The sequence below is a fragment of the Pseudorasbora parva genome, chromosome 10 (assembly GCF_024679245.1).
Source record: "Pseudorasbora parva isolate DD20220531a chromosome 10, ASM2467924v1, whole genome shotgun sequence".
Classification (NCBI taxonomy): domain Eukaryota; kingdom Metazoa; phylum Chordata; class Actinopteri; order Cypriniformes; family Gobionidae; genus Pseudorasbora; species Pseudorasbora parva.
The window spans coordinates 12,857,238-12,867,490 of record NC_090181.1 but is presented as its reverse complement, the minus strand read 5'-3'; the positions used below and the strand labels follow the sequence as shown (position 1 = coordinate 12,867,490).

At 35.9% G+C, this 10,253-nt stretch overlaps 1 protein-coding gene across 1 annotated transcript; it reads left to right on the top strand.

The window, feature by feature from the left end:
* Nucleotides 1-312: 312 nt before the first annotated feature.
* g2e3 (G2/M-phase specific E3 ubiquitin protein ligase) lies at nucleotides 313-10,211 on the top strand. Its single transcript, XM_067455192.1, has 14 exons — nucleotides 313-723; nucleotides 862-959; nucleotides 1,390-1,491; nucleotides 2,085-2,209; nucleotides 2,413-2,575; nucleotides 2,660-2,766; nucleotides 2,921-3,037; nucleotides 3,148-3,272; nucleotides 3,398-3,506; nucleotides 5,006-5,307; nucleotides 5,434-5,615; nucleotides 5,729-5,901; nucleotides 8,934-9,145; nucleotides 9,301-10,211. The coding sequence occupies exons 1-14, from the start codon at nucleotides 663-665 to the stop codon at nucleotides 9,546-9,548; spliced, it is 2,124 nt and encodes a 707-aa protein (XP_067311293.1). The 5' UTR covers nucleotides 313-662; the 3' UTR covers nucleotides 9,549-10,211.
* The last annotated feature ends 42 nt before the right edge of the window (nucleotides 10,212-10,253 follow it).

Genomic DNA, 10,253 nt, shown 5'->3' with positions numbered 1-10,253 from the left:
ATATATATATATATATATATATATATATTATGGATATATGGGTGTGTCATATAGGCTATAGGCTATATATATCAACAAAATACAGAACGTTTTAAATAATTTATCTGAAATAATAGCCAACATAACGACATAATGAATAAAGATTCCCTTACTGTTATTTGTGGGACTTCTACCTCTTAAAGCGTATTTCCACTAAATTAAACTTCATAAACTTCTTCAGTGCTTACTTTTATTTTGTAGATAACGGAAGTTGTGTAATACGTGACTACCGCACCGTTTCCCCCTGAGGTCTTGTCCAGAGCTGTGGTCCAGAGCCCCTCCCACAGGAAGATCTCTGTTTTGATTTGAATTTAACCAACCAAACGCAAGCAGAGACGGATTTTCACGGGCAGAGGGAATTTTGAATTTGTATCATGCTATTTACACTTGTACACACACAAAATACTATAATATAATTGTATTAAAACCCGACTACCTAGGAGTATCTTAAGGAGTGAAAAGACCAACTAATGTTCGTGAAACGTGAGTCTAATGGCTGTTATTGAACTTGCAAAGCCAGTAGCAACAGAACGCTAATTCAAAGGCTCTTTAAATCGCCATTTTAAATTTTTTATAAAGTTTTAAGTTACTTCATGGACGCTGCCTATTAACGTGACACAATAATGAAAGCGACGAAAGAGGAGACTACTGAAATAAAACAGACTAACGACGAAAAAGACCGCAGTAAGTTGCTTTTTTGGTGTTTTCGTGGCAACGAATTTCTTCGTTATGATGTTAACAATAATCAGATAAGTAACAGTAAATGCTACCCATATACCAGGATATTGTTCTCTTCAACTGAATTTAGTGTCTGTCATTTAGTTTGCAGTCTTTGTAAGAGGTGGGACAACATTCCAGAGAAGTATGGAGAGAAGATCACCCTCCAACAGCATAACCTGACTGTCCACTATTTCTGTCTGGTGAGAATGAGACTTCGCCAATTTACAATTAGTCTTTGGATTTTACAGTTGTCTGAGTGAAATTTACTATACTGACAGCTAACCTGCAACCATGGCCATTGATGTGTTACTTTTTTCAGACGTTTGTGATGTGTATTTGTGCAATCGATGGCAAATCAATCTACATTGTTACTCCTGCCTCTACCCCAGTTTGATGATCAAAAATCTACCCTAAGATGATCACAGATAAACTTGGTTATATCTATAGGTTCTGACCTATGGTTCTGACACCTTGCCCTTTTGTATTTATTTCAGATGGTTAAAAAATATGAAAGCTGTTAACTTCTAAATCAAGTTAATAGCATTATTTTGTACAGGAATTATTAGGAGGCACTTCCAAATTAATTCAAGAACAAAAGTGAGTCAATTATTCTTCTATTTAATTGTACAGCTGATGTCCAGTGGAATATGTCAGAGAGGGGAGGAGGATGAAGATGTCCATGGTTTTCTTGTGGATGACATAAAAAAGGAGATCCGCAGATCTTCGAGGCTGGTACATACACGTTTGATCGTTGACATGTTACATTTAAAGGGATGTTTACCTAAAAAAGCAAAACTAGCCCATGATTTACTTGCACTCAAGTCATTCTGAGTGTGTATGATATTCTTCTTTCAGACGAATACAATCTGAGTTATATATATTAAAAATATCCTGACCCTTTCAAGCATTATAATGGCTGTTTCTGTTTTGAAGTCCATAAAAGTGCATCTATTATCATAAAAGTAATCCACACATCTCTGGGGGGTTAATAAAGGCCTTCTAAAGTGAAGCAATGCATTTGTGTAAGAAAAATATGTCTTAAACGCATCCATGAAACACTGGTGTTCCAGCATGTACCTCATCCACTGGAACGCCAGTCTGTCATGAACGCAGGTAAGACAGCGGAAGTTAAGATTACAGTTTGTAAAGTATATAACATGGATATTTTTCTTACACAATTGCTTCACTTAAATAAAAAGTTCCATAAAAGATACCCCTTTATGGAATTAAAAAAACACAAAACAGCCATTATAATTTTTTGGGGTGAACTATCCCTTTAACACTGCAGAAATGTGTCTGAATTTATATATCTGTTTGACTTGCAGAGGTGCATGCACTGCAAAAAGGTTGGAGCTTCGGTGGGGTGTTCCATCAAAAGCTGTCGGCAAATGGTCCACATGCCTTGTGGATTACAGCGGGAGTTTATTTTCCAGTTTACAGGCTTGTTTCCGTAAGTGTCTCTTGTGATATGCAAAATTTAAATAAAAAAAATCAAGTTCAAATTTTTTTTAATTTTTTATTTTATTTTAAGAATTCACATTTGCTCAGCAGCCATAAAGTGGTGCAGGGATGATGTTTTTTTGTAGGCCAACCCAGAAGTTAGTATAAGTATACTAGTTAGTGTTTGATATTGATGATGGCAATCATTTGCAGGTCTTTCTGTAAAAAACATGCACCTAGTCAGTCCTGCATCTCCAGCCCCAGTCTGCCCCTCTCATGCTCTGTCTGTCTGGAGCCCATTGAACCCGTCCTCTCCTACAATGTCCTCAAGTGTCCTGCGTGTCATGGAAGCTGGTTTCACAGGAATTGTGTACAGGTAATTGTACCACACATTCAAACATTAAAAGATGAAGATCTGGAATTAGAAATTTCAGTCTTGTTCTTAACTCTTATGTTCCAGGATTATGCACACAGTGCTGCCATGTTTTTCTTCAAATGCACACTATGCAATAACAAGGACCAGTTTCAGCAGGAAATGCTCAGAATGGGAATATATATACCGGAGCGGTAAATATAATTTATTTCCTTCTGAAACTGATTCAAGGTGATATTTTCTCGTATATATAATACATGTTTGGCATCTGAACACAATGAGTAACAAATATAATTTTCCATTAATATATATATATATATATTTATAAATTTATTGTATATTTTTCAGTGATGCGTCATGGGAACTAGAGGAAAATGCATATGGAGAGTTACTTCAAGTGTACCAGCAATGTGATGCTGTAAAGTGTCGTAGCCACAAAGGTCGTAAACACAGCTCACAGTCAGGGTAATCTGAGCATTTTATTCAGTCATTCTAAAATAATGAAATGGATTGTCATGTTGTTTTTGAAAAGGATTTTAACTTTCATTAAAATTACAAATGCTTTTGCTTCACAGGTTGTTTGAAATTGTTCGTTGCAAGTTGTGTGGATCCAGGGGAACTCATCGAAAGTGCTCCAACCTTAAGCTTTACGAAACTGACTGGATTTGTGCTGACTGTAAAGCTGCTGTTGATGAAAACAGTAAGCTCTATGAATTATTGTTTAATATCTGCTTATTTTGTATAATAAGTAACAGTTGGATGTGGATCTATTTTTCACATTTTGTATTAACTGTTTTTATTAAATTTTTGTTTGTTTTTTGGCAGAGTCAGTGCAATTGCCAAACCATGTTGAATCACCGCTGGCTATCAGACAAGAGAGGAAGAGGCTGTTTAGAAGCATATCTGACCTTCACCCTTCACTCGTCACTAAAAGGTACTTGCCTTGTCAATAGAATCTGGTTTGAGTAGGATACATTCTACATTGTTATAAGTTCATATAAACCTCAATTCCTCAGATTGTCATTGTAGAGTGATTGTAAAGTGACCTTGAGCTTTTGGAAGGACTCTGTATAACTAAAAATAATAAAAACATATATATATATATATATATATATATATATAGAATGTTAGGAGTTATATGTTAGAATGTTTGAATGTTATTTATGTTAATTAAGTACAGGCCAAAAGTTTGGACACATTACTATTTTTAATGTTTTTGTAAGAAGTTTCTTCTTCTCATCAAGCCTGCATTATTTGATCAAAAATACAGAATTGTTTTTTAATATTGTAACATTATTACAATTTTAAATATTTGGTTTTCAATTTATTATACTTTAAATTATCATTTATTTCTGTGATTTCTGAATTTTCAGGATCATTACTCCAGTCTTCAGGGTCACATGTGACATCAAGTCTATCACATGATCCTTCAGAAATCATTTTAATATACTGATTTATTATGAGTGTTGGAAACAGTTCTGCTGCCTAACATAATTGATGAATAAAAGGTTAAAAAGAACTGCATTTATTCAAAATAAAAACATATTTTCAAATAATATAAATCTTCTTTATTATATCATTTTTTTTAATCAATTTAACACATCCTTGCTGAATAAAATATTGATTTATTTCAACAACAACAAAAAAATGACTGACCCAAATTACTGACCAGTAGTGTATATTGTTGTTACAAAAGCTTTCTATTTTTAAAGCATTTGCTTCTTATTTTTATTTTATTTTTTACTTTTTATTCATCAGAGTATTTTAACAAAGTATCACAGGTTATGAAAAAAATATTAAGCAGCAGAACTGTTTCCAACTTTGAAAATGAATCATCATATTAGAATGATTTCTGAAAGATCATGTGACACTGAAAACTGGAGAGATGATACTGAAAATTCAGCTTTGCATCACAGAAATAAATGATCATTTAAAGTATAATAAATTGAAAACCAATTATTTTAAATTGTAATATATCACAATATTACATGTTTTTCTGTATTTTTGATAAAATAAATGCAGACAGCAGAAGAAAGTTTTTTCAAAAACATTACAAATAGTAATGTGTCCAAACTTTTGGCCTGTATATCTATATCTATCTATCTATCTATCTATCTATCTATCTATCTATCTATCTATCTATCTATCTATCTATCTATCTATCTATCTATCTATCTATCTATCTATCTATCTATCTATCTATCTATCTATCTATCTATCTATCTATCTATCTATCTATCTATCTATCTATCTATCTATCTATCTATCTATCTATCTATAATAAAAACCCAAAATCAATTAGTTTTGTGGGGTTGCTGCCCTCTATCAGAATCGATTTCAACACACACTGAAGCTGAGCCCTTAAATCACGATATTTGCTGTTTAATTTTTGGTCAGATTTAGTGAAAATGTGAAATATTGCTTGTTTTCTAGGCAGTGTGTGCCAGCCACTTCTCCAGAGGTCTTAATGGATCTGGCCTGTCAGATATCACTGCAGCAGTCCACACAGGTGCTTGTGGAAGATGATGATGGGGTGATGGAAGCAGCCCTGCAGGTTCTGCGGCAGAGCGACTTTAATCCCTGCTGTGCACTTTCTGTGAAATTCTCCAAAGACAAACTGAACAACAACATTAGGAATCAGCGTTGCTTTCTCAGACGCCTAGTTTCAAAACTGCAGATGTCAGAAATCTTTGAGGGACCTGATGGAGCTAAAAACCTGGCTCTGAACTCAAAAGGTAGGACAGATTCTTTAAGGAAGGTTTTTTTTGTTTTTTTTTTGTTGAGAATTTACCACTCCTGACTAATACAGTGCCTGACAACTTAGGTAACCTTCAAAATTAACAATTGTTGTGTGTGAACAGCTCTGAGGGACGATCTTTACTTTGAAGTCGGCAGTCTGTTGGCCCTCTCTTTGATTCACGGAGGTCCTCCCGTGGGCTTCTTCTCTCCAGCGCTTTACCATAGTCTGTTCAACTATCCTACAAACTACAGGCCTACTTTACAAGACCTCGGATACACTGCTTTTGCACACAAAATCAGACAGGTGAGTTATGTTATTCTTGTGTTGTGCTTCAAAGCTGCTGTTGCATTGAGACATATGATTACATTGAACCGAATGGTTGCTGTACCCCTGGTAAACTCTGAATGCACTTTTAGATTGCAGAAGCAAACTCATTGAAGGTGCTGAGAAGTGCAATGCGGTCAGCGTCACAGTACTTGGAAGCCGCGGGCTGCTGGCGAAAGATTAGCAAACTCTCAGAGAAGGACATGCTGGTGGAGGATGTACTAAATTTCTACCTGATCATCAGACTACAGCTGCCTCTGCAGAGGTTGGTACCCTAAACTATTTTATTAACTAATTATTACATATATTTTATAATTTATAAAACCATTACATAGTTATATAATTAATTGAACATTCAGCACAATTCAAAAGTAGGGGGCAGTCATTTTATATTTTTTTATAAAGAAATCACTACTTTTATTTAATTTGGATGCATTACATTTATTGAAAGAGTGACAGCAAAAACATTTAAAGGGAACATAACACCCAGTCTCTACCAATCTAATGTTAATCTTGAGTACCTATAGAGTAGTACTGCATCCTTCATATCTCCAAAGAGTCTTTAGTTTTATCATATTTATAAAAGACAGATATGCTGTACAGATTCTTTCCAAAAACAGTGGAGGCATGCATTCGGTGGTGCTAAGGAGTCACAAGCACACGCACAATGCATCATGGTATTATCCCTGGATAACTTTCGATTCACTAGCCTATACATTTGTATTGTTTACATTACATGCACTTGTGCGCTGAATCGATTGCCAACGCAAAACAAATAAACACAACTGAAGAACAAATGAAGAACTCCGTTGCTGCTCCAGAAAAACAAACTACATCCACTATTTCCTTAACGCTGGGTTGTTTGGGAAGCTGAAATTCTTTAGTGACATGTTTATTTCATGGTCTAAAAACAGAATGACCACGCTGCAGACAGCTCCCGTAACTTAAACAAAGCTCATTGATGTGTGCGCTCTTGCTCTGGTTGAAGTGCACACGCGCTCATCTGGGAAAAATGCCCATAAAACGAATTCCACCCTTTATGATGTCATACAGGGCCATAATCAGGCAGGGTGTCCGCAGGGTCTTAAAAAGTATTAAAAGTTGATAAATCCATTTTGGGAAAATTAAGACCCTTAAAAGGTATTAAAAAGTCTTAATCACGATTTCATGAAGTATTACATTTTTTTCAAGCTTTGTCAAAAGAGTTTGACTCCAAAAAGTATTCATGAATATATTTATTTTTGTCCCCATAAGTATTAAAAAAACGGTGTGCTCAGTCTGAGATCGCCGGGGAGTGTGCGCGCCAGAGATGGAAATTAGAACCCGCCACCAGCCAAATGCGGCTGATTTTGAGTTGTGGCGGTTAAACTCGCTTCACCTACTGAGCATACTGTTTTCACCTCTTTGTAAACTTTATTCAATGCATGCGAGTGCTGCCGTTTGTCAGAATATGACCAGTCATTTTCTCTGTCATCACCCGCGTGAAAACGCGAATGAAGACTTGCGCATGCTGTGAGATCGGTCTCTGTGCATCATCTGAGAGCACGCACTCGTCTCACAGCGCGCAAATATCGAGTTCTCTTTCAAGTTTTGTGCTTAAACGGACAAACTCACACAAGAAGTATGTCAACACAAGTCGAGAAAGACGAGCATATCCCTGCATCAGGTTTTAAAGGGGCCTTTAAACTGCTGCCTGTTTTAATGTCAAACAAAAAATAAGGACATCACTCAATGGTAAATTGTAAATGGACTGCATTTATATAGCGCTTTTAACAGACCCTATGGCCATCCAAAGCGCTTTACATATTGCCTCACATTCACCCATTCATACACCGACGGCGATGTCAGACATGTAAGGCGCCATCCAGCTCGTCGGGAGCAGCTGGGGTTAGGTGTCTTGCTCATGGACACCTCGACACTTGGTCAGGTGGAACCGGGGATTGAACCACCAACCTTCCGGTTTGTAGACAACCTACATGAACCACTGAGCCACTGCCGCCCCAATCAATGCTCTTGATTGAATAGCTTTTGTAAGTTTAATAAGAATTAATCTTTCATTTAAACAGTTAAATATGCAGTTATTTTACATTTTATTACTTTATTCAAAGTCTGTACCTTTCTGCAGGCCAGTAGGCCTGTGCATTATTATTTAATGTACACGAGTAAGGTCGAGTTAAACATTTTATTTTTAATTTTATTTTATACTGTGCATTGTTGCAATGTGCTTAATAAATATTTGCATATTTTTTAATTGATTTATTATTTAAAATTGTAATATTAATTTATGCAATCGCAATGCCTTGATTTTTAGTAAAGTTACACAGTCATAGCATTAGCCATAAATGCAATGGTACTAATAATTATCATAATTTCTTTCGGTTTTCGGCCTTGGTTTCTTATTTTTTGGTTTTCGGCCAAGAATTTTGATTTCAGTGCTTCCCAATCCCTACTGACAATGTTCTGCTCGGTATGTTGTCAACACGCTTCAGAAGATGCCAAAACGAATAGTTTCATTGTTGGGACTAAAAACCATAAAACTGGAAGCCATAAAAGACCACGAATCATCCAAATAAAAAAGGTAAAAAAGAGCGCACATAGCCCTACTTATTTAATGAAATGTAATATCAGGTTATGTTTTGTGTGTGTATAAGAAAAAAAAGAGAAAATGTCATTTCATTGAGACTTGAGATTAAATAAACTGCTTAAATATTGTAGAGCTTGTAGTATTAATTTTCACATGCAGTTACACATTGTCGGTTAAAAACAAAAAAGTAGCTGGTAAAAACATTGAGTGGTACATCGGTACAAAAGTTAATTTCCATCCCTGGCGCGCCGTCTACGGGTGACGTCACGTATTTTGCGGAATGCGCAGTTAGGTAATGTGTCGCCCTCCATACGTCGCGTAACAGATATGCAATATAAACGATACAAAATTGGCCTACGATAGAGATTTGAATTCTACATTCTACTACAACTGTTTATTAAGTTAAAGGTTTGATGCCGATTAGAAGTCAGATGAGGTCTTAAAATATTTTGAGACAGTCTTTAAAATGTCTTAAAAAGATATTGAAATTAACTTCAGGATTCCTGCATATACCCTGTCAGGGGATTTTTTTTATTTTGGTCATGTTTAGCAATCTCTCTAAAAAAACTCTTTAACAGTGTAAATAAGTGTGAAGAATGCATGAAATATGTATTTTTGAATGGTAGTGTATATACATAGTGTTTTACAGTACATCATTTTTTCCACACTAAGTAAATGCTCATTTATTTGCTTGTTCATATTGCTTTAATCAGATTTCGTGAAGGTTTGAGGACACTAGGACTGTTTGAGCAGGTGCAGATGTGCACAGAGGCTTTCTATTCAGTCTTCTGTGGGCCTGTGGAGAGGCTGACGGCTGAATCTGTCTTGGAGCTCTTTACTGCCCGGTTTTCAGAGGAAGAAGAGCAACAAGCAAAAGAAAACGCAACAATGAACTATTGGAAACAGTATCTTCATGAGTGTGGTGGTACGTTCACTACAAAATTTGTATTGTGTGTGTTGTTAGAATTTAGATTCTTATGCATGTCATAAAATGTTTGGTAATAGAATATGACATTAAGATGTGTTAGAAAACAAGCTATGTGTTATTTGTATGATCTTAACCTTTCCATTGTTTTCCAGAGGGTCGGTGTGCAGCGTCACTTGAGGACATCCTAACATTCGTCACTGCTACAGATTTGGTTCCTTCCATTGGATTCAAACCCACGCCGTCTATTTCTTTCTTCAGCTCACCAGACCCCTCGTGTGCATTTCCTCAGAGCCACTGCGATGCCAATCATCTCGTTCTTCCTATACTGCCCTCTTATGAGCTCTTCAAGAAACACTTGGATTACACAGTGTGTCAATTCTCAATTATGCAGGACATTTGAAAAAAAGAAAGTAAAAAAAAAAAGCACCTACCCGGATATTTCATTGATTCATGGTGTACATTTACCTAATGGTGCTACAATGGTGCTAAAATACTATTTATTGGGGTTAACAAGCATTCACTCACATTAGCATTATTTGATCATAGGTTGCTCCTCATTCTATTTATCAGTAGTCTGATAAACCCAGGTGTTGCCAACTCTTCACAGTTATTTAGCAATGCATTGGAATCCCTCAACAGAAAAGAAAGACTGCTTTGTTCAACTGCTTTGAGCTGTTCTACAGATCAATACATGTTCTACTGCACAACCTTAAGTGATAAGAATCTCTTTTTGTGTTTTTTTACATTTTTTTTTTTTATTGTATGTTTTTGTAATTGTAGGCTTTCGAGAGTTCTGGGAAGTTGATCAAGTGCATGTGTTTATGTTTAGGTCATAAATGGTGTAGGAGCTGATTTTATCAGCCACACACCTCAGAAGTGCACTGGTTTTTAGGTAGTATCATTACCAAAGTTTATACCGTTAAGTAGTTAATGTCTTGTGTTTAGCCGAACCGTTTTTTCCTACAAAAGTTCACAATAACAAACTCGTAATTTCCTAATATAGCCACAAGATGGTGCAATTTCAGGTTCTTTCCTTCCTCCTCCTCCCCCCACCCCCACCCCACTTAATATCCGACTGCTCCCACCGCATATTAATCAGTAGTTA

What these genes read in the sequence shown, in the direction of transcription:
- g2e3 (XM_067455192.1), top strand. Translation starts at nt 663, where the DNA reads ATGAAAGCGACGAAAGAGGAGACTACTGAAATAAAACAGACTAACGAC. An exon ending in CTGTCCACTATTTCTGTCTG is followed by an intron (nt 960 to 1,389) that starts GTGAGAATGAGA and finishes TTAATTGTACAG; the next exon opens with CTGATGTCCAGTGGAATATG. An exon ending in AAACACAGCTCACAGTCAGG is followed by an intron (nt 3,038 to 3,147) that starts GTAATCTGAGCA and finishes TTTGCTTCACAG; the next exon opens with GTTGTTTGAAATTGTTCGTT.